This window comes from Vulpes lagopus, chromosome 5 (genome assembly GCF_018345385.1).
Source record: "Vulpes lagopus strain Blue_001 chromosome 5, ASM1834538v1, whole genome shotgun sequence".
Classification (NCBI taxonomy): Eukaryota; Metazoa; Chordata; class Mammalia; order Carnivora; family Canidae; genus Vulpes; species Vulpes lagopus.
The window spans coordinates 95,069,491-95,089,639 of NC_054828.1; the positions used below are offsets into that span (position 1 = coordinate 95,069,491).

General features: G+C 40.5%; 2 protein-coding genes across 6 annotated transcripts in view; one reads left to right on the plus strand and one right to left on the minus strand.

Annotated features, from left to right (window-relative positions):
• The first annotated feature begins 842 nt into the window (after positions 1-842).
• On the plus strand, positions 843-11,318 carry MRPL35 (mitochondrial ribosomal protein L35). The gene is made up of 4 exons (XM_041757483.1): positions 843-933; positions 6,633-6,813; positions 7,463-7,607; positions 10,984-11,318. The coding sequence occupies exons 1-4, from the start codon at positions 891-893 to the stop codon at positions 11,170-11,172; spliced, it is 558 nt and encodes a 185-aa protein (XP_041613417.1). The 5' UTR covers positions 843-890; the 3' UTR covers positions 11,173-11,318.
• Positions 11,319-15,978: 4,660 nt separating this feature from the next.
• REEP1 (receptor accessory protein 1) overlaps positions 15,979-20,149 on the minus strand; it is a 101,028-nt gene continuing 96,857 nt past the window's right edge. For 4 of the 5 annotated variants that reach the window (XM_041756340.1, XM_041756338.1, XM_041756336.1 and 1 more), the window contains 2 exons: positions 18,986-19,053; positions 15,979-18,436 (listed from right to left, as the gene is read on the minus strand). In XM_041756340.1, coding sequence (XP_041612274.1) covers positions 18,205-18,436; positions 18,986-19,053 — 300 coding nt within the window. In that variant the 3' untranslated portion in view covers positions 15,979-18,204. The remainder of the gene's footprint in view (positions 18,437-18,985; positions 19,054-20,149) is intronic. The other variant, XM_041756341.1, reaches the window with a different exon arrangement.

Below are 20,149 nucleotides of genomic sequence, written 5' to 3' on the forward strand. Positions count from 1 at the left end.
GCCAAGAATGACCTTGCTCTTGTTAAAATCCATCCCATTCTTTAAGACTTGTGTTACTTTCTCTTCCCTCATCATCTCAATCAGAATGCCTTCTCTCCTTAACTTCGAACTGCTCCTGTGAATCATCTGTCTTGTATTTATGTTCTGCACTTGTCTCATTAAAGGTGAACTCCTTGAGACCAGCGTTGATCCTTATTTATTTCAATCAGTATATGGTGTCATTTATTGTATATGCATGGAGTCTTAACCAACAAGGATAGGTTAGAGATTTGTTTTCTGTTTGAGTGAACATTGGAAAAATGTATGATCACTAATTATCAATAAAATAAGGAACAGAATTGTTTAGGAAGGATTGAGATGCTGTTCTACCAAATGACAGTGTTAATGATTAGAAGAAACTATGTGTGTGTGATATCCTTAGGACATGTACATTCATTTAATTATGATTGGCATTCAATTTTTTAAAAAATTTTAATAATATTGCTATGTCCCATTCATGCAGCCTAACATCTAGCAGCTTTGAAAGGAATATAAGTTATTTTTTGAAAGTTAATAAAATGAGCAAAATGAAATTGTGTAACCTTTATTTATTTATTTATTTATTTTTTGAAATTGTGTACTTTAGATGTCAAATGCTCACTGAAAATTTAAGAGCCTACCCAATGCCAGACACAGTACATAGGTACTTGTTCTTCATAGGCGGTGAAGAACTGCTTGGCATATAGAAGACATTCAATAAAAGTTGCCTTGACCGTTACTTTTTCGGGGTTGTTGTTTTTTTTTTTTTTTTTCCTTCTTTTTGTCTTCGACTCCACCCATACCTTTTCCTTAATTTCCTTTCGCCCTGGAGTTTTAGACCCAATGCGGCTGCCGTAGGGCGGGGTGGCAAGATGGCGGCCCCTGTCTTTGCTCGTGCCGTGAAGGCCGCCTCAGGTCAGTAGAAAGCTGCGCGCTCGATTTAGCCCCTCACAGAAGGCGGGACTGGTGTAGGATGGAGTAGGCGTTTAGCGTGAGCGTGGAGGTTAACCGGGGAATAAAGGCCAGAGGATTGTAATGAATTTTCTACAGGGCTGCCCGTGTTCGGCCGGTCGCATCGGACATTGCGGACGCTCTTGGACCCTCGCGGACCTACGTGTGTCCCCAGGTTTCCGCTTCTTTAGTGGCTCCTGGTCCTTCTGCCTTAGCCAGAAAAAGGACCCGACGGACTGGGGCGGAGGGGGGTGAGTGATTGAGAGGCTAGGAGTCGCCACTCATGACCTTTGGCCTTGAAGTAATTTCTCAGTCTCAGGTTCTGCAGCTCTACAGTGAGGACGATACCGTGTACCTGAGAACTAAACGAGCTGGAGCGTGTAGAGCGCTCTGCGTAGTGCCTGGCACACCGCAAGCGGGCGTGTGGGAGATTCACACGAGGTGCGGGAAACCGGCGATGGTTTGGCCTCTCAGCCCCCGGCACAGGGGCAGTCGGTCCGGAGGATTTCTTTCTTAACTTCCGGAGTGAAGGCAATTAAATTGTCTTCGCTCTAAGGAGTTTTGCAAAAATATTATTTAAGTATGGTAAGATTGTCAGTAAATCACTTAAAGGCAAAATAAATTAGGATAAAATCCTGTGGAAGAAGAATAGAAATAAAGGAAAACACTACAATGTAAAAATTTCCACCTGTTACAGAAGAGTATGTTTATGTGGGGTATTTTTAAGTTGTGAAAATAACATATAAAGAAAAATGTATGTGACATACACAAGTGGCTTAACAAGTAATTCTAAAGCAAACACCCAAGGCAGGACACAGAACACTACCAGGAACCTCTTCTCCATCTCTGTGCTTCTCCTCATCAAAATTCCCTCTTTCTGCTAATTGTAAATAGTAGCCTCATTTGATTGTTAACCTTGCTTTTTTTTTTCTGTTAATAGTTTTAACATCTATATATGCATCTCTAAGTTTAGTTTTGTTTAGTTTTAGTTTTAGTATTGTTTAGTTTTTCCTGTTTTTTTGTACTTTACATGAATGGAATCATACAGTATGTACTCTTGTGTCTTTTAATTTGTGAAATTCGTTCATTTTGGGTGTAGCTGTAGTGGTTTCTTGTTCCTATATAATAGGCTCTTATTCAACCACCCTACAATTCTCCATTTTACGAACGCTGGGCATTTCAGTGTTCAGTTTGGGGTGATTAGAGATCCAAAGCTGATTTTCCTTGTGTCCAGGTACATGAGTGCAAACGTTTCTCTATTGTGTGTGTGTGTGTGTGTGTACACTTATAAAACGGGCTGTGGAATTGCTGAATCAGAATATGTGTATATTCAACATTGCCTGATACTGTGAAAGTGATGTGCTTCTTTAAAGTCACCCCAGGCTCACCTGCCTGGCTCAGACGGTTAAGCATCAGACTAGATTTCGGCTCAGGTCATGATCTCAGGGTTGTAGGATTAAGCCCGAGTGGGGCTCTAAGTTCAGTGAGAAGACTGCTTGAGATTCTCTCCTTCTCCCTCTCTAAGATAATAAATAAATCTTAAAAAAAAAAAAAAATAGGGCGCCTGTGTGGCCTATTTGGTTAAGCAGCCAATTCTTGATTTTAGCTCAGATCGTGATCTCAGGATGATGGGATTGAGCCCCTCGTGGAGCTCTGCATTCTCTGGCTCCCTCTGCCCCACCCCCAACTTGTGCAGTCCTCTTTCCAAATAAATAAATAAACCTTTAAAAAATAATAAAGTCACCCCAGCACTGCATGTGCCACATCCTCACCAACAGTTGGTATTGTTAGACAAGCAAATTTTTGTCAATCTTGTGGGTATTTGGTGATGTCTCATTGTGATTTAACTAGCATTCTCCTGCTTAGTAATGAGCTTGAATACTTTTACATGTATATTGGCTACATATGAATTTTATGAAATATCTACTTAAATATTTTGCCCATTCTTCTATTGAGTTGTCTTATTGATCCATAGTAGTTCTTTTTTTTTTTTTTTTTTTAAGATTTTATTTATTTATTCATGAGAGACATAGAAAGAGAGGCAGAGACACAGGCAGAGGGAGAAGCAGGCTCCACGTAGGGAGCCCGATGTGGGACTCAATCCCAGAACCCCGGGATCACGCTCTAAGCCAAAGGCAGACGCTCAACCACTGAGCCACATAGGCATCCCCATACTAGTTCTTTATGTATTCTGAATATGTATCTTTTCTCACTTGAGTGTGTTTCCAGTATCTCTTCCCATTCTGGCCAGCCCTTTTAGTTTATTTAAAGTATCTTTTGATGAAAATAAGTTCTTATCTTCAGTGACTGGAATTTATTTTCCTTGTGTTTTTTAGATAGATGATGTGGGTGGGTATCGACTCACTATGATATTTAGATTTCATTGAAAGATTTCATTAAAAGTGATTTAACAGCTTATTTTTAAATGTCAGTTTTCTAAATATTCTGGAAATTATATCCTTTATAACAACTTAAACTATTTAAAATTTTAGATGTTCCTTAAAATTTTGTGAAAGGGTACATAATTTTTCAGAATTCTTTCAAAAGTTATAGGGTCAAAAAATCTTGAAGACCACTACTTTAGACAGTCATACTCACTTCACTCCCCACTCTCCATTGTTTTGATTCCTGCCACACAGGGTATTTGTAAGTCCCCAAACCTACCACACTGTTTTTTGACTCTTCACCGGTGCATTCCCTGTTCCCTCTGCCTTTTCTTATTCCTTCAGAACTCTGGTTTTGTGTCACCTTCTTTGTTAAAGTGTCTGTGTTCTCCATATAAGAATGTGTTTAGAGAAAGCCAGTGTGTATTAAAATGCTCAAATTTAAAAAATAATAATAAATTAATTAATTAATTAAAATGTTCAAACAGGGCAGAAAACTGGAGGAACAGTTAATTACTGCCATTGATTTGTGTGCTACCCTTTTGTTAACACATTCTGTTAGACTGTATTCAGTTTTTACAAGCTAAATCATGGTGTTGGTCCACCCAATTGTATGATGGATAAGGCCCCCCAAGTAATTTTCCCAGGAACTGCTATCAAGCAAGGTTCACCCTTCCTTAATTTTTTCTAATTTCAATGTATTTATCACAGATTTTGTCTTGTTAATTTTGATCCATTTTACCAAGATCACTTTGAGTCCTGATAGTCTTGGGACTTTGCTTTTACGCAGATTTGACGAACATATTTTATGCAGCTTTAGGGCCTCCATAAAAATTGAGGAAAATACAGTCAATTAGGGATATAGGAAAAGATGTTCATCAGAACAGCAATCAGCTAATTTGGAGATAGTTTCTGGTCAGCTTGGAATTTACCTAACTGTACTGTTATCCAGCCCACATTTATTTCTTTAGAATATAAAGAAACCTTTTCACATGCCTTCCTAAAATCAGGATACACTGTGTCTAGACATTCTCATGATTTCCCAGGTTAGTGACTACATCACAAAATGAAATGAGGGATGCTTGGGTGGCTCAGCGGTTGAGCATCTGCCTTTGGCTCAGAGCTTGATCCCAGGACCTGGGATCGAGTCCCACATCGGGCTCCTTGCAGGGAGCCTTCTCCCTATGCCTATGTCTCTGCCTCTCTCTCTCTCATGAATAAATAAATAAAATCTTTTTTTAAAAAATGAAGTTCTTTTTAAGGAACAGTTCACTTCTAGTTCACAATGTAGTTTTGTTTTTTCTGTGCACTTTCTGTTTATCCATTCTAACTTTTTTTTTCTTACGAATGTGTCTGTAATTTACCCATTTATATGATCTAGACTCTTACCTGCTCACTTTCTTCAGAGGTGGTTTCTAAGAATTTCTGAGAGTTTTTGTTTTGTTTTGTTTTAACCAAGACACCCAAGTTCTGATGACCTGTGAAAATTGGGACCTTTTCTTGTCTGCAGTCCTCCTCTTCAATTCACTTAATATTTCAAAGATTACCTCTTAGCTTGTAGTCATGCCTGCAAATATTTACAGTTCTTTGAAATATAAGTCATTATACCTGGAGACTTGAATGCCTTGCACTGAGTAGAGAATTTCACTTCTAAGTTCCCAGAGGGGCTCTCTCAGTCTCCTGAATCGTGGATTTCAGCTAACTCATTAATGTTTATGCTACCCTTTTTAGTTTGAAAATTGCTATCTTAGATGGAAAACAGAATAGCAAAATAATGAGTTGTAAGTATTCAATCCTTCTCCTGCCATCTGTTAATATTATACCATTTTTGCTAAGCATTTTCCTGCTTATTATCTGCTATTATCATTCATTAAATCTCTGTGCCAAGTGCTCTTCCTAGCACTTTTCATGTTTTATCTCATTTAATTACCTCCCCATGACTAACCTTTTTTTTTTTTTTTAAAGATTTTATTTATTTATTCATGAGAGACACAGAGAAAGAGAGAGAGGCAGAGACCAAGGCAGAGGGAGAAACAGGCTCCATGTAGGGAGCCCCACGTGGGACTCGATCCCAGGTCTCCAGGATCACACCCTGGGCTGAAGGCAGGCGCTAAACTGCTAAGCCACCTGGGCTGCCCCCCCATGACTAACCTTACTTAAATTTGGGGAAACTGGGGTGTAGAAGGGTTAAGTAACTTGCCCTTGGTCACAAAGCTAGTTAGTAGTAGAGCTAGAATATGAATACAAATCATCTGACTCCAACACCAGCACTCCAGTTCCACACTATACTGCCTCTCATTTGTTAGGTAAAATCAGTGTAGTGGACAAAAAGGCAGTGAGTGGTTCTAAGTCCTGGCTGAATAGCAGTTTGGGGAACTTTATTGTTTAATCAACTGTTGAGGTATACTTTACAGACCATAAAATTACCTGTTCTATGAACACAATTTGATGATTTTTAATATATTTAATAGGATGTGCAACCATCACCACAATCCAGTTTTGGGGGCATTTCCATCATCCTGTGAGCTTTTCCAATGTACACATTCATGAGCCCCACACTAGACTCAGAATCTGAGTGGAGTCAGTGCCCTGTGAGTGATTCTGCTTTGTAGCCCTGGACTCTTTGGCAACGGTGTGAAGAATAGGTAAGGAGGACTACATTCACTCCATGCATCTAGCCTCCCCAACCCCTACCCCATGAAGTGCCTTCTGATCTGCACCCAGGCATAGCCATACTGTCAGGCAAGCAGCGCTCAGCCTCTGGCAGGTCCAGTCCCCGCATGAGTCATGTTTCAGCCCCCTTGCCTTTGTGTATGTTCATCCTACCTGGACTCTCTACCTCCTCCTCTTGTAGCCTATTCATTTTCTAGAGGAGCGCTCAAGCACCTCTTTTGTTTTCTTTATGACTCCTTTTGCTACTCTGTTGCCTCTCCAGGGAATGGCCAGGCTTTCTCATCTCTGCCTCACCATGTGCTAGGGAGCCCTGTCTCATTGGAGTATAAGATCTGGCAGGTGGGACTTCATGTTACAAACATTTTTGCCCTCTGTTGCTGAACACAGAACTAGGACATATCAGAGTAGATTGTAGTGATGGTTGTACAACTTTGTAAATTTATTAAAAACCACTGAATTACACAAATGGGTAAATTTGTGGTATGTAAGTCTTACCTTAGTAAAGTTGAATCTGATGCTTACCTTGTTTTGATACATTAATTTAAATATCTGGATGCATATTTTTGGAGTATCATATTAAACAAGTATGCTTCTCTCTCTTTATAGGAGTCTTACGGCCCCTGGTGTCTTCAGCCTATCAAAACTATGTCAAGAATGCCTGTCTTAGTTCTGCACAGTCCACCCGACATTTTAGTTCTCTTCAGACACCAATTGTTTCCTCTGCTCCCAGACTTAGCACATGTGTTGGAAACCTGACATGTGGGCATACTGCAGCAATCCTCAGCAGGTGGAGTATGTCTCAGTAAACGTTATGCTTAGACAAAAATTGTAAAACATTCATGTCTGCAAAGACATTTCAAAGCAGATGGTACTCTTTGCCTACCTGCAGTTTATTTTGTAGCCTTTGGCTGCTGGAGTGGGGAGAACATGATTGATAGCCATATACCTACGTGGCAGCAGCTGGGACTACTGAACAGAGCACACCTCCAGTGTTCTAGATGTAATTTCCTAGATGGAATCTGTCAGCCAAAGCAGAGGATGAATGAGATGCTCAGCATGCAAGGCTGGCATTCATTTAGTCAACAAATATTCAGCTAAGGACCCCTGGGTACCCAGTTCTCAGCAGAAAGGATACTAAGATACACTGAAGTCCTCAAAGACTTTATAATCTAGTAGGCAGATAAGAAGTCAGGTGACTAAAATATATGGATAAATTCTCTCATAGGGATTGAGGGGGTAGTTGATGGAAGACTTACAAGCTGACAATAGATGCTATTCTTATTTATGCTTAGTGCCATGGATCATTTGAAGTAACAGTGTCTATTAAAGTCAGCTTTATCCAGTGAAACTCCTTTGCTCATTTTTGAGTATAGAAATGGATGTTATCCTTTAATGAGTCTTATTGATAAGTTATAATTTTTAAAAATATATTTTAGAGTGGCCCCCTTGCTTTCAAATGTCCTGAAGTTACCAGTGAGAACTGTAACATACTTCAGTTCAAGGAAAGGGAAGAGAAAAACTGTGAAAGCTGTCATCTATAGGTTTCTTCGACTTCACTCTGGCCTTTGGCTAAGGAGGAAGGTGAGTCCTCACACTGTTATTTGATTGAAAAGGAGTGGGAGCACATGAAAATAAAGCAGAATTCAGTGAGCCTATTCATTGACATATCTTCCTCCCATTTACCAGTAGCTTTTATAGTGCTGTGCTTAAGTACCAGCTTGGCAGGCATCCCTTAATGTAAATGAATCCATGTGAGGAAAACATATTTACGCATTCATAATGGTAAAAGTCTTCACTGTAGGATGGGTTCATCTCAGGTCTTCCACATGTCTGGTGTATCTAGTGATCACCAGAAGCTCTATGACAGCCCCCAGGTGTAATAGCCTGTGGAGAGACCATCTTTAAGCCTAGAGTGTTAGAGCGGCAGAGTCGCCTTCAGCAGGGACTTCGTGGTGTGGCTCAGATTGGGGGCTAAAGAGCTTTTCCGCCTCCTTTGGATTAGATTCTCTAGGGCTTGGTCTTTTTTTTTTTTTTAATATATATTTTTTAAGATTTATTTATTTATTCATGAGAGACAGAGAGAGAGAGAGAGGTAGAGACACAGGCAATGGGAGAAGCAGGCTCCATGCAAGGAGCCCGATGTGGGACTCGATCCTGGGTCTTCAGGACCATGCCCTGGGCCGAAGGCAGGCACTCAACCGCTGAGCCATCCAGGCGTCCCATGGTTTGGTCTTTTTGGCAGAACATTAACCCCACATACACTTTTTTAACTATGTTTTTCTCTCTGGCAGTGTGTATGATTGAGGTTCATAGCAGACGAACCCTAATGCCTCCTCTGACCTGGGACCACTGCCTCTCAGGGGGCCTCTGACAAATTATTCCTATTCTGTCCTCTCCCACAGCACGTCAAGAGCGTGCATGTGGGCTTTTTCACTAGTGTCTTTATTCTCAGAAGCAGATAGCTGATAATTAGAAAGATTCTGAAGACTAGAGTTTTGCAAAACCACCTTTGAGTTTTGATAACTATTCAAATTTTAATTCCCTTTCACTACTCAGAAGTTAACAATTCTTTAAAGATCAAAATTTGTTTCCCCCTAAAAATAAAATACTTAATTGGTAGGATTTTCACTAGGTGAAAGGTTGAAAGGATTGTCTCCTATCTTTTAAAAAATCCTAAGTTTAAGGTAAATGGGTTAATTGGAACTCTCGGCTCATTTCCCCTTCAGAACAATACTGTGGTAGTTCATTTGTTACATTAATAAATAGAAGCTCATGTAATCCCTAAGTAGCTGAACTCCGTCATTCACATAATAGTTTTAAGTTTTGTGAATTTTGGACCATTGGACAATTTCCTCCCCTTTGTTGTCATACTGATTACTTCCAGGTCTTCATCTGGCCCTAGATAAAATAAGCTAGGTGGATTTTTGTTTTGTTTTGTTTTTTGCCTTCCTTCTACATCCCTTTTGTTGGGCCCTGTTAACCCTCCTGTTAATATAAAAGACCTAATCAAATTTTCTAATCATAATACCTAGTCCCCATTCAGGGCCCCAAAAAGTATTCTATGTGTGGAATGCCCTTCTTCATCAAAATGTAATATTAAGAGGAAAACAAAAAAGCTGAGTGGGTTAATTTATATCAATGTATAAAAACTGAAAATACTTTCTGCAGCAGTAGAAAGTAAATGAATTCATGTGAGGAAAACATATTTACGCATTTCCCTTCCATTTCTGAACCTAGAGAGTATCTAAAAAGCTTGAAGCATTTTCACAGTAGTTGCATTCCATAGAGTAATGATCAGAGGATACTAGTGGTAATAGGCAGAAGAGCAAATTAGCTGTAAGTCAGAGATCCACAGTAACCCAGCTCGGCTTACAAATTAGAAAATTATTACACAAATAGAGGGATTTGGGTTTGAATCTTTTATTTTTTAAGACTTTTATTTATTCATGAGAGACACAGAGAGAGAGAGAGAGAGAGAGGCAGAGACATAGGCAGAGGGAGAAGCAGGCTCCCTTGCAGGAAGCCCGATGCAAGACTCCATCCTGGGACTCCAGGACCATGCCCTAGGCCAAAGGCAGGTGTTAAACCACTGAGCCACCCAGGGATCCCCAAATCTTTTGAATTAAATTGTAAGCAATGAGTAGAAAAAAATCTAATCCTTGGAATTTTAAAACCAGAACTCTTAAATAATGTTTCCTTATTTCTGAGTTTAACTGTACTGTAGAAGTTGCTGGTCACAGTGATGACACCAAGACATGTCGGAAACCCATTAGTGTAGTGCCCTAGGGACCCCTTGGCTTGAAAGGGTGAAGGGCTCTTAGCAATACCTTAAGTTCTAATCTCTCTTCCCCTGTAACTTTCTGTGTGGTTTTAGCCACATATTAACCTGGGTGGCACCTAAGGTCTCTTCTAGTCTAAACAGACTATGATTGTAGATTTTTTTTTTAATTTTTTTTTTTTTTTATGATAGTCACAGAGAGAGAGAGAGGCAGAGACACAGGCAGAGGGAGAAGCAGGCTCCATGCACCGGGAGCCCCATGTGGGACTCGATCCCAGGTCTCCAGGATCGCGCCCTGGGCCAAAGGCAGGCGCTAAACCGCTGCGCCACCCAGGGATCCCCGTAGATTTTATATTCAATTTAATTTTTCTTTAAAAATTAATTTTTTTTCTTTCTAATTCAAAAATTCTTCAAAATTAATAATGCTTGGATAGTGTATATGGTAGTTCTGGGTCAAACATACGAGTTAACCATTCCTTCACCACTCCCAATAGTAGTTTGACTGTATTCATTTGTTATTCCTTAGAAAAGTACTTGCTACAGAAATTGGTCTTAGTGTGAAAGGAAGAAACCAAACAATATACTTGAGAACTGTGTTTTGTCAGCTTTTGTAATACTTAGTCCCCTAAATGAGCACAAATGTTATCAACTAGCCAGTAATGCCCTTGTTCATCCTCCACATTGGAAAATAGTAGAATAGTGGTTAAGAACTCTTACTAGTTCTGTGACCTCAGTCTGCTAGGAAAACTTCTCTAATCAGTGGTTGTTTCTCTTTAATCTGCAAAATAAGAATAATAGTTTGTTGTTAAAGATTGTTGAAGAGGAAAAAAAAATTGTTGAAGAGATAGATAATAAGGTATGCATATAAAGTTAGTGATTATATTTATATATCATTATTCTGTACTTTGCCTACCACAGTCATTTAGCTTTATTTTCTGTTGTTTTAATTTAATCTTTTTTCTTTTTTTTTAATTTAATCTTTTTTCAAAGTATTAAATTTTAATACTTTTTCAAATTGCACACCCCTCACTGAGAATTACATCTTTCTGAAAAATGTACCAGCCCCAATGAAAGTCTCATCTTTGTTCCCATTGGGCCTATAAGCCATAAACCGTGAAGTTATCTGCTGTTTCCTATATTACACCATGTTTTGAATGTCTTTATAATATCATCTAACAGGCCGGTTACAAGAAAAAATTATGGAAAAAGACGACTGCAAGAAAAAGGCGCTTGAGAGAATTTGTGTTCTGCAATAAAACCCAGAGTAAGCTCTTAGATAAAATGACAACGTCCTTCTGGAAGAGGCGAAACTGGTATGCTGACGATCCTTATCAGAAGTATCATGATCGGACAAACCTGAAAGTATAGATCAGAAGTTTTATGACTTCCCAGTTATTGAATATGCATCTTTATGTATATGATGTCTTTGCAAAATGGAATAAATACAAAACTTGAAGTTGTGCCAATTGGTATGGAAACACAGAGCTCCAACATTAAACTTACTAAAGTTTCAACATTTAATGTATTAAACATTTTCAAATTTGTTCAGGGAAATAACAATTTAAAATTGTTGATTATTTTAAACAAATGGTAATGGTTTAACTGTTTCCAGTTAGGCTTATTTTGTTGCAAGGAATTTCAGGTTAAGGCAGGCATAAGAAGACTATAAAGCTAACAAGTGAGCTCCAGCAGTGTGACATTATTATTATTACTACTGTTATTTTAAAGATTTTATTTATTTATTCATGAGAGACAGGAGGAGAGAGAGGCAGAGACATAGGCAGAGGGAGAAGCAGGCTCCATGCAGGGAGCCTAATGCAGGACTTGATCTGGGTTTCCAGGACCACAATCTAAGCCAAAGGCAGACACTCAACCACTGAGCCACCCAGGTGTCCCTGACATTATTTTAAGTATGCATGCCTGGAAACTCAGGAGCCACCTCACCAACCGCACTCCCCACCCACATCTTAACCCCCAGGCCTCAGAAAGAATAGAAATTATAGGGCATTCCCGAATCCAAGGCACCTCTTAAGGCCTCAGCAGCGGACAATGGTAGACTCAGGCTTGGGGTCTGCCTTTGTGTGTGACTCAATTTCTGCCCCCATAATAACTCTGGCTTGTACCTCTCTCAGGTTGTTTTCTGCATCCTAACCCTCAGCCCCTATCTCCAGTCTAACAGACTAACTGGGCCAGCTGTCTCTTTATACCAGGTCTCCTCAGAAGTCACTGACCCACCCTGGCTCAGAAGTCAGGAGCCCACCCTGGCTCACTTGGCTGTGTTAATAAGCAGGTTCACATGGAGCAAAAAATAGTTATGTGGGCAGTTTCACTTAGAGATGAGCATGGGGTGGCAACACAGGTCTAGTATTCTAGATTTATTGTGTTCATAACAGTTCTCAGTATATTGAGACAGGATTTTTATGGAGAGAAGAGTAAATGAAACAGCCTTTCAGTATGTCCTATTCATGAAACAGAAGAGGCTTTATTTTATTTTATTTTTTTAAAAAATTTTTATTTTATTTATTTATGATAGGCACACAGTGAGAGAGACAGAGAGAGGCAGAGACACAGCCAGAGGGAGAAGCAGGCTCCATGCACCGGGAGCCCGACGTGGGACTCGATCCCGAGTCTCCAGGATCGTGCTCTGGGCCAAAGGCAGGCGCCAAACCGCTGTGCCACCCAGGGATCCCCAGAAGAGGCTTTATAGGTGAAGACAAACATTAATTATCCAAGAGTTGAAACGCACTGTTTTTTTTTTTTTTTTTAAGATTTATTTATTTATTTATTTATCTATTTATTTAAGAGAGTGTGCAAGAAGTGGGGAGGAACAGAGGGAGAGGGACAAGCAGACTCCATGCTGAGCACAGAACCTGATGTGGGGCTCCATCTCAACCCTGAGATCATGACCAGAGCTGAAATCAAGAGTCAGACACTTAACCCACTATGCCACCCAGGCACCCCAAGGCATTATTTTCTAAATGTTCATTTACCCGAGATTTCATATTTTTAATTGTGAAAATATTTTCCAAAGACACATTGTAGAAACTAAGGCAAATCAGTCATTTTGGAAATGATGCAAGAGTTAAGCATTGTTCACTTGAAGAGGGTTGGGTAAGAGGCATTGAAGAAAATTCTGTTTGCAGTGTGGTTAAAGTCTAGGGTGGTAGTTCTCAGCTATCCCATCAGAGTCCTGTAGGAAGCATTTTCAAACAACAGCATTTTGCCTGGTTGAAAAACCATTACAGTCCTTAACCAAATTACAACGGGGTTACATCCCAGTAAACCTGTTGTAAGTTGAAAATATCATTAAGTCGAAAATGCATTTAATACACCTAAGCTATCTAACATCATAGCTGAGCCTAGCCTACCTTAAATATGCTCAGAATGTTTACATTAGCTTACAGTTGGGCAAAATTAACACAAAGCCTGTTTTATCATAAAGTGTTGGCTATCGTGTTCATTGAATACTATACCAAAAGTGAAAACCAGAAAGGTTGTATGTGTGCAGAATGATTGTTAAGTCAGTGGTTTACCCTTGTGATTACGTGGCTAACTGGGAGCCTCAGCTCGTTGCCACTGCCCAGCATCAGGAGACAGTACTCTACTGCATATTGCTAGCCCAGGAAAAGATCAAAATTTAAAGTACAGTTTCTACCAATGTATGTCACTTTCACACCATTGTAAAGTCGGAAAACCTAAGTCAAACCATCCTGAGTTGAGGACTATCTGTATTAAATAGAATTATCCCTCACTTGCTACTTCAAACCCTTTCTTTAATAAAGTATTTGGTGATGATAAGATGAAGTTCTGTTGTTAATAGGATAAGTTAAAGATAACCAAATTGAAATTCTGTGGCAAGTCAGGCTAGGATCATTAGAGGATTTTCTTAGAGGAACTAGTGCAGTGCATGTTCCTTAAAAGGAAAAGAGGTGACTATAGAGGGTTCTAAAACTAGAAGGCCATCTATTTGTCTCTGTATGCGACGAATGAATTAACAACAGTCATCGGATTTGAGATGAGGTAAGAGTGAAGTATGCATTTGCATTCTGTTTTGATTGGTTTTCATTTCCTCATAACTTCTGAGATGGCAGAAGCCAATCACTTACAAGGTTTCTATATCATTCTTAAAGATTTTTTTAATTAATTAATTATTTATTTATTTGAGAGAGCAAGTAGTGGGAGGAGCAAAGAGAGAGGGAAAAACAGACTCCGTGCTGAGCATGGAGCCCGTTGTGGGGCTCCATCTCATGACCCTGAGACCATGACCTGAGCTAAAACCAAGAGTCGGATGCTTAACCAATTGAGCCACCACCCAGGTGCTCCCACATTTCTTACCTGCCTGGTCCCTGCCTCTCCTACCCACCCCCAGTGGAATGGAACAGGTGCGTGAATTTGAGGAGGAAGCCACTTTCCACTGCCTCCATGACTGGCAGTGCAAATATGGACAACAAAGATCTCTGTTACAGGGGCCTCAGAGCACCTTGGTTTCTCCTGGAGGCCAGGGGTAGGAGACATAGACACAAGGACTGGCAACCAGGCCTCAGCATCCAGACATGGACTAAAGTGGAAGGGCTGACAGGAAATGATTTCGGAGAAAGGGACTTTTCATATATACAATTTTTGTCTTATGGGTAGCACGGCTTACCATCAACACTGATTTTATAGTTTGACAACCAAACATCATTAAAGAGTCTACCTAAATTACATTGAAATTTATGTAAAAGTCTAATTTATTGAGTATCAACCATGTCCCAGCATGAGGATGGACATATATATATAACTTATCCTCATATCAGCCTTGCAGGGGAGATACTATATTTTTGAGTTTATTTATTTTTTAGTAATCTATATACTCAACATGGGGCTCAGACCCATGATCCCAAGATCAAGAGTCTCACTCTTCTAACTAAGCCTGTCAGATGCCCAGGAAGATACTATTTATCCCTGTTTTATATTTAAGGAAACTGCAGTTTATACAGGGTTAAATAAATTACCCGAAATATAGCTAATAAGTCACAGAACCTAAGTCTAACATCTTGGAATCCTGTGCATTTCCCAGAGCCTTTCCACATGAAAATTAATATCTAAATCAATAAGTGACTATAATCTAGCACCATAATACTAAATACTTTTTCATGACACTATACCAAGTCAGCCTTTAAATCATAGCTTTGCTTTTCTGTTCTCAGCTCTTAACTTGGTGGTCTCAGTTCTGTTGCCATTGGACTTGGCTCAGTAAATGAATAAATGAATTGATTTTCAGCCTTTCCATCTCTTCATCTTCCTTTCAGCCTTCTGAATGTGCTTCCTTACCAGCTGCTGCTGTATTTTATAGCCCTCATGTCAAGCATACAGAATATGACTATAAAGGCAAAGAAAATGAGGGTTTCGTTTTGATGTTTCAAATTTTAAATGCCCAAGTCTTTGTGGCCACCCAATGAAGATTATATGTGCCTGTGTATATATATATATATATATATATATATATATATATATATATATATATATATATTTTTTTTTTTTTAAGATTCTATTTTAGAGAGAGTGAGCACATGAGCAGGGGGTAGAGGAGGGAGAGGGAGAAGTAGATGCTCTGCTGAGCAGGGACCCCAATGTGGAGCTCCATCCCAGGAGCCTGAGATCATGACCTGAGCTGCAGACGCTTAACTGACTGAGCCAGCCAGGCACCCCCATATATGTATTTTTCAAGTAAATTCTGCACCCGGGGAGATCAAGAATCGCATGCTCTACCAACTGAACCAGCCAGGCACTCAGTCTGTAGTCAAGGGCTGCAGTGATGTAAAGGACATCCACACCCCCCAGTGTGCCTCTATACCTACCACCCTCTTATCATGAAGGGAAAACAGACCTAATTTTCTGTTTGCAGAATTAAAACTGCCTACCTCATGAACTTTTTTTTTTTTTCAGCTACAGTTTCCTCTGGGGACTTTTCAAGTGTAAAACATAGTACCAGGTTTAAACTTATGTAATCAACTGGTTTTCAAAACACTCATTTGATTCCCCCTACCCCGTGCAACATTTCTATGCAGCAGACACGGGGCCAAGGTACCAGGCAAGTTAGGGACTGACTACTCAGCTTCTAATTCTAGCTACCTTCCACATTTTTTTAAAAAAAGTATTTTCTCTTTTCTCGTAAGATCAACATTACAAAGATTTTTTTTTAAAAGAAAAATGTTAAGACTTTATTCAAGATATATATCAGGCATTATAACAAAACAGCAGAACTTCAACCTTTGGAATACTGTAATTTTACACCCTTTGATGCACAGTCCAGTATACTATTTTATTACAGATCATTCTATAGGGACTACAGGAAATAAACTAGAGAAATTGCACGGTCACCATCCAGAAGGTCAGCTCTCTGAGTGTGTGCTGTTGGAGAATGAAGCCCATCCTCTGCCATGTCAAATACTGTGCAAGGTGAGGACTAGGAGATACTCAGCAGTGATCATGGTGGACGAGCACTGTTATCACAAACACACAGACAGTTTACTGTAGAGAACACACATTTCAGAGGCCAGTGAAGTGAGCAAGCTATTCACACAAAGCCAGGAGGGATTATGACGAAGTTCTCCAGTGTCTAAGTACACCACCACATCTCCCCTCCTCAGAAACACAACAGGTGCCCAATGGCAAATAACTAAAAGTTATTACATGAAAATTACAGACTTTTGAGCTAGCATTTTGTAAACAGCCTGTGTCTGTAAATCAGCAAATTAAAAATGTTCAGTTATATCCTCTAGACAGAACACCACACCACTACATGTACACTTTGAGGCATTCACATTTTATATCAGTCCATACACAAATATACAGCTTGTTGGATAAGTAAACACATTTTGCCAGAAATATGACAGCTGCTCTCATTTGTACAGTGAGTGTTTTTAAGAGAGAAACCAACTCCCTAATCAACACTTGAAGGAACAATAGTTACATTTACATTAAGACAGCAGTTTGGATACCTTTATATTTTTTTAAATCTTGAATGAGAAGTAATACAGCATGTCTGAGAGTAGAGTGCTTCAAACTTGTTTTTGGCATAGTTGAGTGCAAACTTGATAGCTTGTACTTGTTAAAACTTTACATCGTAAAATGGTGAAAATATAGTTTGTTCACAAAGGATCTCTGCTGCTAAAGGCATTTGTTTTTTTGGCAAAAAAAAAAAATTGCTTAAAGTTAAGCTGCTTCTGGTAATTCTGGGTACTCCCAACTAACAGGTAAATACATTTAAAGCAGATATATTTCCTCTGAAACCATTCAGTGAGCGTGAAGAAACAGATGTTCTGTCTTCTCTAAAGGGTTTAGGTATTGGTGGGTGTGGGGCACAGACAGTGAAGAGCCCTCTGAACCACAAATTTGCTCTTAGGTTTATTTTCCTAAATCCTGTTGTAAATCACAAAGTCACCCTCAGAGGAATTGTGGGAAGAAGGGACTTAAGTATGCATATCTGGCAACAATCAACTTCAGGTAAAACCCTTTCTCAGGTGGCAGAGATCCAGCCAGTGTGTCGTCAGCAAAGACTACTTATATATGTTCATGCAGCTCAGTCATGAAACGGTCTTTAACTGGGCCAGTTTAAATCTGGTTGACAGTAAGTTCTAAGTGGTACATAACACTAATTCTCTAATCTTCAGGGCATATCTATGAACAAACACAATCGAATTATTATAAGTGACTGGGTTGTGACCACTGCATGCATTACACTGAAAGAAAACACCAACTTTAAGCACGAATATACAAGTCCTACATTTAGGCTCAGCTCTCCGAGAGGGGGGGAGCTACCTCAGATCACAATGCTATCTAAACCAGATTCCTCTTTTCAGGTAAAGTTCTCGGTCTAAACAGAGAATCCCTTCAGCTAGCGCTCTATTCTACCAAGCAATCCCTGCTTGCATACGATGTCCAGTGAGACACGGAGTGCCTGTGAGGGCGCGACTTCTCTCCCTCACATTCTGCACAAGCCAGGAAGGGAACAGAAGGATGTGAGCCACAGCTGCCCAGGAAGCTGAGCAGTAAGCCAGTTAGTAAACATCTCAACCTCTGAAACCTTTCTAGAACCCAGAGTTTGGACAAGTGTCTCAGAATATTTAATGATGTATTTGAAACATAGTTTTAGGTTTGGGTTGGGTTGGGTTGACTGATTGGTTTTTGCTTAGTATTCTCTTAATCAGGTTGCTCAGATTATAGACTCCTCTACCTGGGGAAACAAGTCACAGAACTGGTTACTATGAAGGAGAAACAGTCATTCGTCCAACACTTTTGGAACACTCAAATGATTCCTCTCAACAGCCCTGTGAATTCACATCCCCAGGCAGTTTTACCAAGGGTGAGCCACCTGCCTCAGGCTTTGGTAAATCCCTTGAAAAGATTCAGAAGCTCTTAATCCAGAATCCAGGGGGAGACAAGCTTCTTGTGATTTCTCTTATTCTGGGCTGCTCCCCTGGTCTCATTACACTCATCTCTGTCATTACGATATTGTCTCTTCATTCCAAACATCTCTGGTCTATTGACTAAACATCTGTCTGAAGAAGATGGACCATCGTCCTGCAGGGAAAGGGATGTTCCACTGGAGTTGCATTTAGAAGCTTTAGAAGCACATCTGAGACATTCTCTAGAATCAAAATAATTTTTTTACATATCTTGCAGTTTTCTTACATGTCAGAACCCCTGGCAGCCCTTGCAAGTCCATCAGATTAAGCCAATAAGCCAAAAGCCATAAATATGTACATCGTAGTCCAAAGTATTAGTACCAAGAACAAAAAAAAAGTTTAAAAAAATTGCTTTGTCTGCATTTACAGGACTAAAAACGAAGTATGCAACAAATAAATTACAAATGTACATCTCAGCAGTGTGAGGGTGATCTCTTCTATTTCTAAAAACACACTACTGGCAATCCAATCGTGGGAAATTACTAACCTCAGAAGACTTAAAGGTCACACCTCCCCACCCCCACACTACCTTTCCCTTTAGCCTCTCCCCAGCAAAATAAAGGAAAATAAAGATCTTAAAAGTGTAAGAGGGGAGAGAGAAAAGGCTATGTCTGTGAGGCTGCACACTCAAAACACACCAGCTTGCAGATTTCTATGTTATTAGTGACTAGCTCTTTAAGGCAGAGAAGAAACATTCTGTGGGTCCGGTGCTGTTGGCTCATCTCACTCACGTGGTTTCAGTGGCTGAGGATGAGGTACTTTTCTTCCTAAAGCGGGATCGAAGAACTCTAGGCGGTGCCTGGCAGAGAAAATAGAAAAAGGCATTCCTTAATTTGGTGTAAGCATGGAGCCTTTTGTGGTGAGCACCTGTGTGGGTTTGTGTTGAGACACACAGCTCCTTTGGCCACACCCACATATGTGTGAGGCAGCTGGCTGGGAATCAGGGTCACACCCTAAGCATCCCATGCTGAGCCAGCTGAGAAGACAGGTGCCTCCCTCTGTCTTTATGCTCTCCCAAGTTCCGGGGTCTTCCTGGTGAATGGTTGCACAGAAGGATGACACAACTTTCTTGTTTCTGCCTTGGGAGCAAAATGATCCTAACAAGTGACTCAGCAGAGAAATCCCCCCGACCCCCCAATCTCTTCCCTTGTTCTCATCATTTCCTTTGGAAAGCAGCCTTCTGTTTCCAGGTACATGCCTGAAATTTCTATCACCAAGTTCCCAGTCCTCTTCCTGGATGTGAAATCCTTTAATGTACAGCAGGCTGCGCAGCAAAGGGAGACACTGACTGTCCTTAAGTATAAAGGGTTCCACCCCATCTCCCCTACAAATGGCTACCAAGGATGGGGAGCCCTCCTTCCAGGGAACACACAAATCACAGAAGTTACTTCTGCAATGAAAGAAAAGGAAACCTCTGTCCTGGCACAGCACTCTAGGCTGGGGGTAGGGGCAGGGCAGGGTGAGGGCAGTGACACAGCTGGCCCCAAACTACTCTCAACCCCTGTCTCTCTCCACTAACTTTTTCTGTGGTACCCTTCTATACCTCTGTTCCTTTGGACCCAAAGCCCTTCCCTCCCTTCTCCATCTTCCTATTTAGGACCCAGCTCAAAAGTCACTCCTGAGCCCCTCTGGCCACAGCCTTGACACACATACCCAGAGTCACCTTCTCATAGGGTTTTGCACATGAGAGGACATCAGGACTTTGCACCCATGGCGGAGTGTGCTTGATCTGCTCCCTGTTTCTCCCTCTACACTGTGAACTCCCCAGGGGCCAGGCCCACCTTTGCTGCTTCCCAGTAAGTAGTTCAGTGCCTGGAAGGCACACAGACGGGAGGGAGGAGGAAAGGGAGAGAACAAAGCAGGAAATACAAAGCTCTGGCCTTCCACATCCTGAG